Below are 16,597 nucleotides of genomic sequence, written 5' to 3'. Positions count from 1 at the left end.
ATGGTGTTTGATCAAATACATTATATGCAATGGGAAATGAGCCCAGAATTCCCCTTCAATCCTTTTTTGGTTTCATTAAAAACATAACATTTTCAATCTAAAAGATTTGCAGAGTTTCACAAAGGAACTGATGTTTACTTTTGAAACCCTTCATGCCCATTTTAAGACCCAGGTACCTTTTGAACTATCTTTTCCTGTTATCAGTCTGCCTGTATGTTCAGATCTAGATCTAAGATCTTCTGCCATCGGAAGTTAGCAAGGAGATGACCTTTTTAGTGTACCATTCTCTGTGAAATGCCCTCCTCAGAAAGATTACCTGGTACTTTGCTACCATCTTTCACAAGGCAAAGTCCTTGTTATTTGTTCTAGGTTTTTAAACAATGCTAACTTTTAAATTATTTTATGTTGCTCAGAAGTTTTCAGTGTTTGGAATGCTTATGCTATGTTGTTGTTTTTTTAATTGTTTTGAAAAATGCCTTGTTTCTAAACAGTTTTTTTAATGTAATGAATACATACCATTGGAGGGAAAATGGGGTGTTCTACAGTATACCGATGGAAAATTCTTTTTAGTTAATGTTGTGCTCCATTTATTACTACAGGCAGAGAAAGACTCCTCTTCTACAGATCCTTATCATTGCTTGTCTGACTTTGTATCCCCACTGGACTCTTGTGTTGCTGATTATTTGGGCCTGTTTGCTGTGGCATGCTTTGGAGTAGATGAGCTGTGCAAAGAATATGAGAAGCAGTCCGATGACTACAATATTATAATGGTGAAAGCACTGGGAGATCGTTTAGCAGAGGTAACAACTTCTACTGTTTATAGGTAGCAGATTTTCTGTATGCCCGAGCTGTGACTGAATTAATTGAAATGTGAGGCTAAGTCAAAGCCAAATACTGAAAACACATGTGCTTCCTTCCTATTCCTTGCCATCCAGTGGGCTAAAACACTGAGGTTCACCCTCTCTCTGTCCTTCAGGGGATCAGAGGAGGAATTGCCTCCCACTCTTATCTCTGGCAGCGAGCTGGCCTTAATTTTCTGCTCATCAGTGAGTGCAGAAGTTTTTAGTTACAATGAAGATAATGATGATTAAAGGATAAACCCTTGGCAGTAAGGTCCATAAGCATTAGAGCTGTGCACATTGGATGTGGGGAGAACAGCTACACACAAGACCCTGAGCATGTATTCAGAATGCTTAGCTTCTCCCCATGGAACTTCTAATGAGCCTACTAGAATGTTCTTAGTCATCTCCCCTTTCTATCTAGTGTGATTGCCTGAGGGAGACATGCCTTTGATCAGGTTGAGCACATGCTTTACACACAAGGGGCCTTTGTCTGCTGTTTTACTTATTTCTCTAATGTAGGCAATGCTGGGAAGTGTCAGAAAAGGCCTCTTTACATCCTGAGAGCATAAGTGCAGCCCTTTCCATTATCTTAGACCTCCCTCAGTGGAAAGACACTATTTGATTCAACCCATAAAGCATACTTTAATGTAGCAACATAACAGGGGAAGTTAATTATGAGTTAATTACTTGAATTCAGCACTGCCAAGATTACAGCATGTTTCCACTTCTTTCCTAGGCATTTGCAGAGGAACTCCATGAAAGGGTCCGGAAAGAATTCTGGGCTTACTGTGAAAATGAGCACCTGGCGTTTTCAGATTTGCGTAGGATTAGATATGATGGAATTCGCCCAGCTCCTGGGTATCCTTGTCAACCTGATCACACTGAGAAAATCACTATGTGGAAACTTGCAAACATTGAGAAGGCAACAGGTACCTTAGCTGAACTTTCAGCTAGGATTATTTATTTTAACTTGCATTTGATTGAAAAAATAGTAATTTTGTTGTTGTTGTTGTTTTTCCAAGTCCGGTATTTTAAATTAGGAGAAAGAAGTAAAAACATGTGTGTTCAATTTGTTTAAAGGTGAAATTTCAGTTTCACCTGGTGTCAGGTGTAACTTTGAATATTTAGATGGTAAGGGGATGTTTCACCCATTTAAGTATAAAGCTTCTGTTGCTTTAAAATAACTGTTAATTTGAAAGAGGAGAGATTACAGGGTTGTCTACAATTTGATTGGAAATGTTTGTAATCCTTTTGTGACTGATTAGAGTAATTATATTTGCATTTAGATCCCACTTTTTTCCATCTCCCCTTCATTTTATTCTCACAACCCTGCGAGTTAGATTAGGCTGAGAGTCTGATTGGCCAAAAGTCATTCTGTGAGTGTTATGACAAGTGGGAATTAAAACATGGGCCTCCCAAGTTCCACTTCCGCACTCTTAACTCCTACATCATACCAGCTCTTATAAATGCACCTTTTTTATAACAGTGAGATATAACTCCACATTTTAACTATCAGAAGTTGTAAGTGAATTTTCTGTGGGTGATTTTGAGACTGCTAACTCTTGATTTTTAGAAATAAGGTACGTTGAGAGATTGTTCAGGCAAGCCATCCCCCAGCTCGGTGGCCTCCAGATAGTTTGTACTACAGTTTCAAGGCAGCATATGAGTGTGCAGAAACTTGGTCTAATTAATAGGCAAATCACTATTAAAATGCAAGGGTAGCTTAATTTAGAGACACAGTGCCCTAATAATCCCATCCTTTACACCCTATGGGGCCAACCAGTTTTCATAAGCTTTCCCTTTCCTGTTACTCTTTCAAAAAGGGGAAAGGAAGGAAGGAGTAGGGAAAGGAAGAGAACCTGATGAAAATGGAATTTGTTATTTCACTTTTGATTTTACCAACCTCCTAGCTAAAGGCAAAAAGTGCTGAGAGTCAGAATGTCTCATCTGAATTTCAAAAGTGTAAGCAAAAGAACAGACAGCATGCAACCCTATGCATGTTTAGATGGAAGGAAGTCATACAATTCCCTGCTGGGGCATGGTTTGCAATTTTCCCAGATACTCACAACTTTCCATGCACATTTTTGTATTCAGTTTTTGAGCCAAAGTCTGTATCACCAAATCTGGAGAAGCATGCAGTCCAAAGCAAAACTTTCTTCCAATCTGTGAATTAGTCAAGGAAAAGTGAATTAGTTCTCTTTGATGAAAAATGTGGACCAGTGAGATTCTCTCTTTTGCCTCATTAACACTGGCATGGAGAAGCTGCTTCTATAAGAACTTCTTTTGCTGGGTCCCTGACTTGCTGGTCTTCCAGCAACAGGGGGAAAAGGAGGACTGCTATAGCTGAGTAACTTCCATGCTGCCACACCATTATATACATTTACAAATAACTTTTTCCTAAGAGCCAAAGTATTCATGTTTATTCTCTTGGTTAGATTAGTCTGGTTCACAGTCCATGACAATGGTAGATAAACCATAGTGGCTTTTGTGCGTGCTTAGTCTTTTTCTGATTACCATTGCTAGGGAGGACTTCTTGTATTGTCCAAATCCAGCAAGGGTTGGCTTTGGGGTTGGTTGATTGTTAACCATTCAGAACCTTTTGTAGGCTCATGGGTGATATATTCATCACCCCAACAAGCCATCTTCGTTATGTTCAGGGAACATGAGAAGTTGCAGCAGGAACATAAACTGGAAGCCTGGTGACCTCAAGTCTTGAAACTAACTTAAATAAGCCATGGTGGGCTCTGGTGATTGCACTTAATCACTGAGTGGTGTAGGTGGCTTGAGTTGGGCCTGGTGGAACAATGCCTTGCCTTAAGTCCATGCAGTGAGTTCCAGGCTTAGGTGAGACATTAACCATAGATTATCACAACTTGTTCTCTGCAGTACATTATATCTGCTCCCAGACAGCCAGTTTTTCTTTGGCTTTCACAGGTATTCAGCTCACTGAATCCTTGGCGATGCTACCAGCTTCAGCAGTCTCAGGTCTCTACTTTTCCAATCCTGAATCCAAATACTTTGCTGTTGGGAAAATATTGAAAGATCAGGTAAGGCCTGCCTGACACCAACGTAGGTGCGCGCGTGTGTATAAAACTAAGGAAGGTACACGTTGGAGATGTCAAACTGATAGGAATGACTTTTGTGGCATGTGATGGAATGGAGTAAAAAGCAACAGAATTGTTGAAAATGGTAAACAGACCTTTCTGATACAAATGTCTTTAGACCATTGTTGTGTGTCATTTAAATAAGACTTTCCTTAAGGATGAAGAACAGGCTTTATATGCATTAAGAGCAGCCAGAATTCTTTTTGCTAGGTATTGGTGGCTGACTGAGGCACAAGAAAGGCTAAAGAGGCTAGGTGAATTATGGGAGCAGTGAAATGGATTAAGACGACAATGAGGCAAAGCAAATCCGTAGTTCAACAACAAACTAGGATACCAGTGTGGAAACTGGTTGCTCATTAGATTGGTAGAAAACTTTCAAGGTCTGGTTTGGATCTAGATTTTATGAAATGGCTGCTTTTTGTAACCTGTCATTTAGTGTTTGTAATTATTTATGTACAGAAAGAGAATTTTAAAAATCAAAAGCTTGGATAAGGAGGATGCAAATGTATGAGTCATAATGCTCTTTTTCAGCATGGTTGGTGAAAGTTTTGATGACTGAGAAGTTCCAGCAGTTAAAATGCTAAATTAGTCATCCCTTTCTTCATTCTACAGGTTGAAGATTATGCCTTAAGGAAAAGCATGTCTGTGGCAGAGGCTGAAAAATGGCTAGGACCCATTCTTGGGTATGAGCCATATTAACAGTATGTGTAGGGTTGGGGTTTTGTGTGGTATGATCAATTAGTGTTCCCTTGCCACTTTGTTTTGTCACAATTTGGATCAGCAGAGGAATTCAAACAGGCTAACATGTGGTAAACCATTTCATGCATATACACATGTTCACATATGTTAACATGAGCAAATCTGTCAGTTTCTGTTTGAAAGGTACTTCTAGTTGGTTTTTGGAACCTAATTTAATTAGATGTGTTTGCATGTGTTAACAGAGAATAGAGTCTTATTTGAATCTATACAATGCTGCACAGAGTCCATAACCTGTTGTTATTTTATTGTGGAAATATTGTTACTAAGTTAAGTGCTGAGTTCTTTTTGTTAGTAGCGGTGAAAATTAAGTCAAATATTTGCACAGATATGTCCCACTGACTGCGAAATGTTAATATGTATAGGATACTGACCTTCACTTTGACTGTATGTATAGACTCAGAAATTCAGTGTAGACATGAAGTTCAGAAATAAGTGCTTTCCTGATTGCTTAACCTAATTTAATATTGAGGGTTTTTATTATTATAAGTGATATTTAAGTATGATTAATAAAATGAAAACAAAACAATTTACCCTTTTAGGCCCAGAGAAATCACATTGTTCTCAGAAGTTTTGTAATCTCTATTTGTTATATAGTTACACTCACAGTTGGTTTAGCCTTCTGTTCTGTTACTACCAAAACATGCCCAGTCTTTGTTTTTGTCATATGCTATTAGTTACTAAAATATTAGGTCACAAATATTTGTCATATGCTATTAGTTACCAAAATATTAGGTCAGATATGTTTGTGGGGATAGGGTGTTTAGGACTGGGATCATATAAACTTTCCCCACTTCCACAATGAGGTCTGTCTGTTGAAATCTCAGTGAGATTTCTTTCCCTGTCAAATTGCTTTTAAAAAAGAAAATTCTTCATGCCTGTTTGGATTTTTCCAAATCAGCCAATGTTTACTCTGGTATTGTTAGTTTAAGAATTTGAATGAGTAGTGCTACATTATTAGGATGTTTTAGTTTGCAGTTTGCACTTAGTGTTCCTTCCTCAAAGAGGTATCTAATTGATGAATTGTCTCTACTTAGTGCTATAATAAAATTAAAGTAAATAAATTTACATTTCTTTAGCTTTAAAGCATCTAATTTTATTAATACGGGCAGATTTCTGTGTAAAGACCCCTAGATTAGGGCTGAGCACAGAAGAAAAGGTTTAAAATGGGGACTAAATTTGATCTTCTTGATTGTCATTAATCATTAAGACATTAAGATGAACTGTCATTAACTATTGCTATAGTCCTTTCCTTATAAGTGGACTTGCAGCTATTTGTCCATGATAGTCCAAGGTTGCCAATCAGCATATGTTAAACTGACCAGAAAAATGTACTCAGTGCTACACGTTGGAGAGCTTAATAAGAGTGCTTTCAGCATGACATCAGCATCATGGGAACTGCTGCACTGTTCCGTCTTCCCCTGTCATTTCAGTAACATAAGAAGCCTAACCCAGCATGGAGGGATTTCCCTACATGGCTCCTTCCCCTATGGGGTGTCCCTGTTTCCAGGAGAGACAATGCTTGTATAGGGAAGAGCTTTCTTTTGGACTTTTCCTCATGGTCTTGGGCTTCTGATGTTATGAAAACCACTTGGGTAAAATAAGAATGGACTCAGAAAAGCAATCTCTGATCCCTTTATCACATAGTTGTCTATAATATGATTCAGGGCATCCGAGGTCCAGAAAAGATGTAGGGTCATGATAGGGTCTACATGTATGGAGAAGAAACAGAAAACCTTTCAAAACATGGTTCTATTTGGCCAAGAGACTCCGTGGATAAAATGTCAGCAGTATTACACAAGCCGCATCTATAAACTGTGAATGGAAAATTTGCTTCTTGCTTTCTAATTGTCTACTCAGGAACAGAAAAAACAGACTGTCTCAGTAGGCCAGAAAGTGGCCTTAAGATACTTTTGTTTTTGTAGAGCAGCCTGCCAACAACTGATGTTGATAAAACAAGAACTTTGATAATTAAATTGTTAAAAGTATGTGCTTTGGGCATGATGAAAATGGAATATTTCAATAGGTGACAATGTACATATATTTGTAATACAAATGCTTCTAAATTGCTGCCATATCTCCCCTGGAAGACTCTCTTCTGAAGAGGAGGACTACCTCTGGGTCAATAGACAGAGAAGACTCGTCTTTGGCCCAAGAGCCTTCCTCCCCTGGGGAAGTGCACACTACAGCTGGCCCGGCATCAGCAGCAGAGCCAAGACGTTCCAACAGCCATTCAGCATTCCTCCCCTACATCAGGACAGTTTGCATTTAGAGCTGGAGATGGGATCCCTTCCCAACTCTCTAGATAGATGGAAGCTTAAGAGGAAGTTCCAGACAGTCTCAAGCCAAGGACCCAGCAGAGTAAAGCACTCCCCACAGGAGCAAGGTGTTGATGCAGCTGTGTACGTCAAGGTATGGCTCGGCCAAACTGGCATAAAAGACTTGCTTTGGAGGAGAACTGAAATTGGAAAACAGCATGCAACTGAAACATGTTTGCTTGGCAATCTGAGACCTTGGGCTCCCGCTTATTGACTAGGCTACTGCTTATTCCACTCAACAACAGAATTATGGTACTGACTGTGGCCCTCTCATGGTAAATTCTTCTTTGCATATCTCAGCTCTTCATTTATTTCCTCCTAGTAGCGCACCTAAGATTGATGAACTTTCGTTCTTTGCTATCGCTCTCTGAACCAGGACACTGACAAAATGCTTTGTATAACTACTTAATATTGAGATGGAGTTTTAATTTATCATTAAAATATTGTGCAATAAAAATGACCTTACCTATTTATGTTTTTCTCATATCTCTTCAATGGAAGAAGAGAATCTTCAGACAAGCGGAAACCAAATAAAGCAATGGTTTACAATTTGAGGAGTGGGACTGGGAGCCACTGCAAGCTCATCTCCTATGAGATATGTTTTCTTGCCAGTCACTGCCCCTGATCAAGCCTCTGGCTGTCGGCCCTCTTTGGCTGTAGTTCTGCTAATGACTCCCACCCCAACGCATAGCACTTTTCCAAAGGAGAACCCCAACGGAGATCCCAGTACCCTATGATCAAGATCAGCAGCAAACAATCTCTGCTGCTCACACAGCTGTAAGGTCTCTTCTGGAGCCTAAAAGACCCTCTCTAACTTCTTTCCATCCATAAAACTATCTAAAATGCTACCTTCAGGATGATCTTTAGTTCTTTCTTAGCATTAATTATCGAAAGTATTTTTCGGGCATTACTATTCAAGTCATCACATGATAATGAGGTTGAAATACAGGATGCACTTGAAGCAGCAAACTGTAAGAATTCAGTATTGTAAAGAATCATGAGGCTTCAAGGATCGGTAACAGAAAACACTGTTAAAGAAAATTATCCTGGAAGAGATGTAATTTCAGGGCCTAGAAGGCACAACATTTTCTATAGCGATCTCAATTTCTGCATTCCATAGCAATTTCTACCCTAACCACTGTGGTGCCACCCTCAAGGAGGCTTTGTCTCTCACACTCCCTAACCCAATTGAGCTTGTAAGTGGACATACAAGCAAGGCCACTTGTACAGCATTTCAAGTTAGAAAATTCAACCTTGAAAGAAGAGCTAGATAAAGAAGAGGGGTTGGAATGTGGTACTGAAATGCTAAGATTACCAACAAGATTTTCTAGTGACTAATGGGAATCAAACTCCCTCTGGTTTGTGGGGAGACACTGGAGAACAAGGAGGATCTGAATGTGGGCCATTTTCAGGTGTTGAGATGAGAACAGTGGAGATGTTTACCTTAAGGCCAGACTTCCAGGTGCTCAGGCAGAGAATAACCAAGAAGTACAGTTTTTGGGAGGGGACTTGGAACAGGGGAGTTTCTCAGAGACAGATGAGGCAGGTTTGGCTCTTGATGTCAAGATGTGACAGCAGCAGAGAAGTCAGCCTAATTAGAGGATCAGCATACAGAGAGGGTGTGTGCTCTTTTTCAGAAGGCGCCTCCCAAAAGGAGGGGGCCCAAAATACTCATAAGGAGAATTCCTAGTAATTACTAGATGGGTTCAATGAATCACTCTGCATTCTCAGTTATTCATTCTGAGTGTTTGTGCTTCTGGAAAATGCTTTGATCAATCAAGAATGTTCTGCAGGAACGACTTTGAATGTGCAAACAGAGGAAACCTGGTTCATGACACCAGTTGTCAAGCCAAAAAGGCAGACCAGTTAGGTAGCATCTAATAGTCCTGCTGTCTAGCTCTCAAGCAGCATGAACCTCCTTGAGGGTAAAGCAGTGCCTTTGGAGAAGCAAAGGAGAAACTGGTTTTCAGTTTTGCAATCAGCTATTAAGGGAAGAAGCTTCTCCTTTAAACTAGAGGGAACATTATTTTGATTTTTGCTGCTTGTTAACAGCCTTTGTATTACTTCCTTTGATGTAGGACAAGCTAGTCTATCTCAAATAAAGGACTAGTTTTTAGAAACCTTTCATCTGGATCTGCTGGAAGAGGGAAAAGGGAAGAGTTGTGCTTGTAAAATTAACTGAATTTAACACCGGCATGATCATATTGGGAGAAGGCAGGTCTTCAGATAAACTGGTCCTAAACCATTTATGGCTTTATAGGTTTTAACATCAGCACCTTGACTGGGCATGAAGCATTCTAGTAACCAATGCAGCTGATGTAATATGGCTGGACCACCTGGCTTCCCACATTATTCAGACAGTGTATTTTGAACTGAATGAAGTTTTTGAACTACCTTCAAAGGCAGTTCCACATAGGGTACATTATGAGAGTCAAATCTGGAAGTAATTAGGGCATGAGTAACTGAAGCCTGGTCCCAATATTCTATTGTTTATCACATTTTATACCTCCTAATAGCTGAACCTGTTGGACTGTCCTGAGACTTTTATGTACAGGATGGGGTACAAAAGTTTTCAATAAATAAATTAGCTAGCTAGCTCACTTGCTTGCTCACTCCCTGGACAGTTGCAACAATTTAAAGCAACCTAAAATGTAACATACAGTACAGTATAACATAGTATAAAATCGAGTCCAAAAATTTACTTGTCAAAACAATATATCATACAATGAAAACCAGAGTAAACCTGGTGGCAGTACAAAGATTTAAAAAGCATTACAGAATGTAAAACAGTGTGAAACTAGAACTAGAATAAAAGCCCATGCAGGGTCAGACCAAGGGTCCCTCTAGTCCAGCATTCCATACACATAGTGGCAAATCAGTTCCCCATAGGATCCTAGTGTGGTTTGTTCAAAACTCGATGATGGCCTGTCAATGTGAATTAAACCAAAATTCCTCTCCATGTGTGCTTGATTCAGCACATGATTCTTTTTAGCAGACATGTTTCATGGGGAGCATCTACTAGATACTGAATTTCTAATACTGAAGTTTGTGTTTGGCTGTAGAGTATGCAAGGCCTTCTTTAATGCACGGAAGTCTCAGTCTGAGCCTGCTGACAGACTGTACATTTGTGTGCCAGTTGTGACCTTGTGAGAAAATCCTTTACAGGGAGGCTGGTTGGCAGGCAGCACTGAGAGATGTGACATTGATCAGCAAGCTCATTTAACAAACTAGATACATGGTGGTACAAATTGTAGCCTGGTTATTATAAATCATCTTGTCTTTTATAAGCATTACTTCAGTATTGCTTGAACTAAGCAGTTTGAAATTCAGGACATAATTGTCCCAAAGGCCTAATTTCAAATTAGGTGGTACAATACCACCAGTGCCCAAGTTGTACCACCTCATATTACAGGCAAAGGCTCAGACCGTTCAGTACATTTCCATCCTCTTCTGCTCCCTTCCCAAGAAAATCATGTCAGTGAGAAGATTTAGGCTGGCACCACACACATGCACCATTTTTGACATAGATGGACACTTTTTGTATGGAGTATGATCAGATCATGTGAGTCCCAACTGCCCTTTGAATGGTTACCACCCAATTCTTGGTCTCTGTGTGTATGTGATTTGGGAATTTTCCAAAGCTGGTTAATTTGTACTCAGAGGGTGACAAGTCACAGAGTTTTTAGGATGCAATCCAGTGCTCCCCCCTTGCATGTCCTCAGAGGCTTATGTGCAATGGGGGGAGCCAGTATACACAGGCAGATGTGGTAGTGATGGTCTTCACCACTGCCATGCCTTGTGTCCTGCATTTCATTTAGACAGCCATTTTTGATTGTCTAGATCAGGGATCCTCAAACTTTTCCACCAGGGTACCAGTTGAAAGATGCCGGTGCTGGGTGCAGGTCGGAAAGGTGGTGTTGGCAGTGCTCGCGGGTCAGTGCAGGGGCGCTGTGTGTGGGCACGGGGCATGGTGAGGTGAGGTGCAGGTGGGGGCGGGCACGCGCCGTGAGGTGAGCGCATGAGGCAGAAGCTTGCTCCCTTGGAGATCATTTTCTCCGAGCGAGCAAACTGCTGCCTCCCCGTGCGTGGGGTGAGGTGGGCGGTGGCGGGCGCATGCATGGGTGCAGGCACGCACATGGCAGGTCCAAATGGGCATGGCGGGCCAGATTCGGCCCTCAGGCCGTAGTTTGAGGTCCCATGGTCTAGAGGAAGTTGTACCAGAGGAGGAAGGAAGAAGGCTGGAGCATTGTTTGGCTATGGCTTAAACTGTTGACTGTAGCCTGCTCCCTTTCCTTCCCCCAGCATGCTCCTCTTTCTCCTCTATTTGGGACCACAAAGTGATGGCCTGTGTTCTTCCCATGCCAGCTATAAGGGGGCAAGGTGGGGCCTCAGACTTTTAAGTCCTACTTACTGAGACTGAGGTACTTAGACTCCAAAAAATCCTATGGCCTTCCAGAAAATGTTGGAAGGCTTTAGGGTTATGCCTTTTTTGTATGGTCTTACAATCACCCATATGAGAAATTGGGGTGTTTAAATATTTTGTCTTTGATTTTTAACTTGAAATATATATAGGTTGGATCCAGGCCTAGACTAAGAACAGACCTGCTACAAGCAAAGAGGCATAAATTAGACGTGAAAAGCAGGTCTCATTGATTTCGACTGTTCTAGTCCAGGTATGACTTAAATCAGGATGCATATATTCATATTTACTACAGTCCCCCAAAATGGGCTTCAAGGCACCCTAGCATCTCCAACAGGATCCATGAATTGGTCCCTGAAATGGTGGACACAGGTATCCACAACATACATGAATTTGTAACCACCCATAGCAATGAATACGTATGAAATTCTCATGACTTTTTAGGAATTCAGGCTTCATCAAAAGCAGGTGAAAGTAAAGATTTGAAGGTGGTGTTGCTATGCCACTCATTTAAATATTGGTGGTGAGTGTTTATCCTTCCAATATTGTAATATCAGTCTTAGTGGGGAGAGAATCCATTTAGTCTGACCATTTGTTAATTTTTCATGGAAGAGGTAGCTAGTTTAAAAGAACATATACTGGTGAGTGAATAACTGTTGCAGCATCAAATTTAGAAGTGTAATAGCCCTCTCTCCCAAAAAGAAGCAACTACTGGAAGATTGTCAAAAGGTTAAAAGAAGCTGCATTGTACTGCCAGCAATTAGCTGAAGTAAAAAACAAACAAACCCTTTTTAAAGAGAGAGTGCAATATCCAGCACACAGGAACTGAACCTTTTGCTGAATAAGATACAGCCTAAGATCCACAGAAGTGACAGACACCAAGTGGTTATCCACTGATTAGGCATTTTGTGGTGGTCCCCACAGCAGTTTCTCAAATTCCTAAATGTGTCCACAGATTCAAAAAGATTGGGGACTCCTGATGTACACAGTACCTGTCCCTTGAAAAGCAGTGTAGTGGATAAAGTGGTGCTTACAGAGTGGATTCTAAATGTTTAAATGTTTTAAAATCATGGTTTTAAATGTTTACAGTGCTGTGGAGCTCACTGAATAGCAGAAGGTGTTTCAGTCTAACCTGCCGCACAGAACATTTCTTTAATTTGTACTTGCCTTTTCACCAAGAAAAAAAATGGCAGTTGAAGGGATAATATTACTTGAGGGGGAAAGGGTGACACATATCTGATATAATTATGCTTCCACACAATCAAAATATTGGTTGCAACACAACACAAATATTGTAAGCCGTCCTGGGACGTTTTTCTGGTGTAGGATGGGATATAAATGTTATAAATACATACATACATACATACATACATACATACATACATACATACATACACCAGTACCGGTATAACTGGGCCTCCCAATCATAATTGGAGTTTTACTTGGTTGATGAAAGCTAAGGCTTTGCTGACTTTTCCACCAGTGAGAGATTTGCTTGGTTTCAGGGCAGGCAACAGACATATTTTCATTTTGGTTTCATCCAGTCTGACACACAGGGTCATGGGTTTCTCTCTTAAGACACATAGTCTTCTCTCTACCTCTAGAACATGACATTATAGGCAGTCTAGTTCTTTTAAATCTGAAGGCTTGTGGCAAGAAGAGGAAATGAAAGGAAAAACAGAACTCTCTAGGCCTGTCACATGCAAAGACTCGAGAGAGAGAAATAGTTCCATTGGTCCTTAGTACAAAAAGGGCAACTGTCTGTATTGCACAGATTGGTAAATATGTCTTTCTGCTTAGCCAAGCAATGCAAAATAAAAAGCAAATAGGCTTTGATCCCAAGTAGGGTTGGCACTGATTGTGGAGAGGGGGTTTAGCTCTTCCCCCCAGCATGGCCCCCATCCTTGAAACTGCTATTTGTCCCAGAGTGGAATCTTCTGTTGAACCAAGGGAACTTCCTTCCCTCAGCTAATGGCAGCTGTGGGGAGTTCTCTTCCTCAGGAGCACAGGAAAGGAAGGAGCAAGCCCCTTCTAGCATGCCACAGTCCTGATCTTGCTCAGGCCTTACATGTGGCAGTATGCCCCCTCCCTAAGCAATTAAAAAATTCAAAATGCAACTAGCATCCCATCTTGTTTGCCCCATGTGCCAACATAAATGCCTTTAAACATCTAATCTGTAATTCTGTGTTATAATACTGAGAGGGTTGGACACATATAAATATTGCCCCCTTATACATAAATCTTTTTCTAGAAGAAAATGAAGCCTTATAATGTCTGCCACAGGTGTGATTTTCAGCTAATAGCATGGCACAGTCCTTCCAAGCCTTCTAAGGAAAGATTAAGAATAATCACCTCATGAAACACAGCAGTACAGCTATTGATTTCAATTGCAGCCTGATAGATGAAGGTATAAAAGTCTCCTGATTTTTGACAAGTATTTAAATATACAGGATGTTGGCTCCTTTCCACACCCAAGTCCTTTCATTTTGCATTTCACTGTATTTGCAATATCTAGTGGAATCTAAGCAAATGCCATCTGATCACTGAGTTGTACAATCTTCCAGCTTCTTTAACACTTTAGTTTTTGGCTGTTGTCATGATATTATTTGCTATGCAATAGTCCACAACTAGCTTTGGTGCAACTGTGCACATGGCTGATTTCCCAGTAGTCATGGTTTCTGCTGGGTCCTCTTTATGTACTAGTCTGGAACCACGCTACATGGCCCAGTCATATTTCCAAATTCAGACTAGCCACTTTACTAGTGAGAACTGCCCTATCAGAAGGGGATGATTTTTCAGAGGAAAAAACAGCTGGTTTGTTCTTAATCCTCCTGTATTTATTTGAAGTATACTCCATCCTTTTTACCATAAAAAAGCAGTCAGGGTGGGCAACTCAGGGTGTTCTGAGCCAGCTGTAAATTCTGAACAGTTTTTGGAGGCAACCACAGATAGAACTTGTTACAGTAGTCCAAATGAGAAACAAGGCATGCACATGGCTTATGAATCAGGCATCTCTAGGAATGGGCAAAATTGACACACAGGCCTCAGTTGTGCAAACACACTCCTGAACATCACTGAGACCTGGGCATCCTGTTTCAGGGCCAGATCCAAAAGTACACCCATACTGTGAGAATGACTCTCCAGAGGGATTATAACCTCATGTAGCACAACCTAAAGCCCTAATCTGCCTTTCAATGACAAAAACACCCCTGCTTTGTCTGGTTTAAACTTCAGTTTGTTTGTTTTCATCCACTTCCTTACCTACATAATCTACCAATTTAAAATCAGAAGAGCTTTCTTGGATTTAGATGGAAATGCGGGGGGGGGGGAGTTGGGTGTTATTAGTGGTGAAGCCTAAAACTTAACACAATCTCTGCCAGCGTATGTACATTAAACAGCATGAGAATAAGGTGGAACCATGAAGAACATCACAGGCCAGTGATCACAGTGTGAAAAGGCCACCTGCTTCTGAACTCACGCTTCCAAGAAGAACTGGATGTAACACTGTCTTCCAGGCCCAACTAAGACAGACACTTCAGTGGTACAAAAAAATAAAAATATTTCTGTGTAACTAACAGAAATATTCTCCCCCTCTAATTCCCAACACAGAACATCTACCAAAGTAACTAAAGCAATCTGTGTCCCATAATCAGGCCTGAAGCCAGACTAAATGAGAAGGATTATTTAGATCCATTTCAATCCAGAAATCCCTGGGCTTGAGAAACCACCACATACTCCAACAGCATCTTGTCCAAGAATGTAATATTGCTCACTGGCTGGAAATTATTCAGTATAGTGTGATCCAGGGAGACGTTTGGTTTGGTTTAGAAAATATCATGGATGAGTAGTGTCAACTGCAGCAGCACCACCTGGTGGGAGGGTTGGCTGGCATGGATACCCAAACCCTGAAGAAAATGGGGCTGACTAGAGGACACATTCACTACAACCTTTGTCCATCTCTCCTATCATGATACCCCTGCTCCTCGCTCTGTTCTTCACCATACCAACCACCATCCTAATAGCACAAGTCTGAACCTTCCCCAGTGTCCCCTCTATCCAGACATTTATCTTTTCCTCTGGTTTATTCCCAAGTAGAATGAACACGATATTATGGATCCAATGTAATATAAACTATAGCAGAACTACTAAACCAGACTGATATTTAATTGGAATAGTTTTAGCTATGCCATGGGGTACCACAGGGCTCCATTCTATCCCCTCTGCTATTTAACATCTATATGAAACCGCTGGGAGAGGTCATCAGGAGGTGTGGGCTGCGGAATCATCAATACGCTGATGATACCCAGCTTTACCTCTTGTTCTCCACTAATCCAGGTGAGGCAGTGGCTGTGCTGAACCGGTGCTCGGCCGAGGTAAGGGAATGGATGAGGGCCAATAAACTGAAACTCAACCCAGACAAGACGGAGGTCCTGTTGGTTGGCGGATCGGGTTTCGGAGAGGGTGGATTTCACCTGGTCCTGAATGGTGCAACACTCCCTCTTAGGGATAAGGTCCGCAGCTTAGGAGTACTCCTCGACCCGGAGCTTTCTTTGGAAGCTCAGGTGACAGCGGTAGCGAGGAACGCCTTCCTTCAGCTTCGGCTGATTAATCAGCTGCGCCCCTACCTGGAGTACGACTGCCTGGCGACAGTGACACACGCGCTGGTGACTTCCCGCCTAGACTTCTGTAACGCGCTTTACGTGGGGCTTCCCCTGAAGACAGTCCGAACACTTCAATTGGTGCAAAATAGAGCTGCCAGGTTGCTGACGGGGACGGGGTGTTATGCTCACATGACTCCAGTCCTCCGTCAGCTTCACTGGCTTCCCATTGAAGCCCGGGCCCAATTCAAGGTGTTGATTATGACCTATAAAGCCCTAAACGGCTTGGGTCCTGGCTACCTGAACGAGCGCTTACGTCCGTATATGCCCGACTGCCCTTTGAGATCTGCGGGAGAGTCCCTTCTCTGGGAACCCTCCATGAAAGAAATTAGGAGAGTAAGTACTCGGAGGAGGGCTTTCTCTGCGGTGGCGCCCAACCTATGGAATTCACTCCCCAAAGAGGTCCGCCTGGCACCGTCGTTACTGGTTTTTCGGCACCAGGTAAAGACCTTTTTATTTAAACATCATTTCAATTGTTAAAACATATGATCTGGCCAGG

General features: G+C 41.4%; 1 protein-coding gene across 1 annotated transcript in view; it reads left to right on the top strand.

The window, feature by feature from the left end:
* MTR (5-methyltetrahydrofolate-homocysteine methyltransferase) overlaps nt 1-7,466 on the top strand; it is a 65,138-nt gene extending 57,672 nt beyond the window's left edge. The window contains exons 30-33 of the mRNA XM_044419860.1: nt 600-800; nt 1,579-1,771; nt 3,777-3,889; nt 4,559-7,466. Coding sequence (XP_044275795.1) covers nt 600-800; nt 1,579-1,771; nt 3,777-3,889; nt 4,559-4,645 — 594 coding nt within the window. The 3' untranslated portion in view covers nt 4,646-7,466. The remainder of the gene's footprint in view (nt 1-599; nt 801-1,578; nt 1,772-3,776; nt 3,890-4,558) is intronic.
* The last annotated feature ends 9,131 nt before the right edge of the window (nt 7,467-16,597 follow it).

Source organism: Varanus komodoensis, unplaced genomic scaffold (assembly GCF_004798865.1).
Source record: "Varanus komodoensis strain SLA01 unplaced genomic scaffold, ASM479886v1 scaffold1, whole genome shotgun sequence".
Lineage (NCBI taxonomy): Eukaryota > Metazoa > Chordata > Lepidosauria > Squamata > Varanidae > Varanus > Varanus komodoensis.
This window is presented reverse-complemented; position numbering and strand designations above follow the sequence as displayed.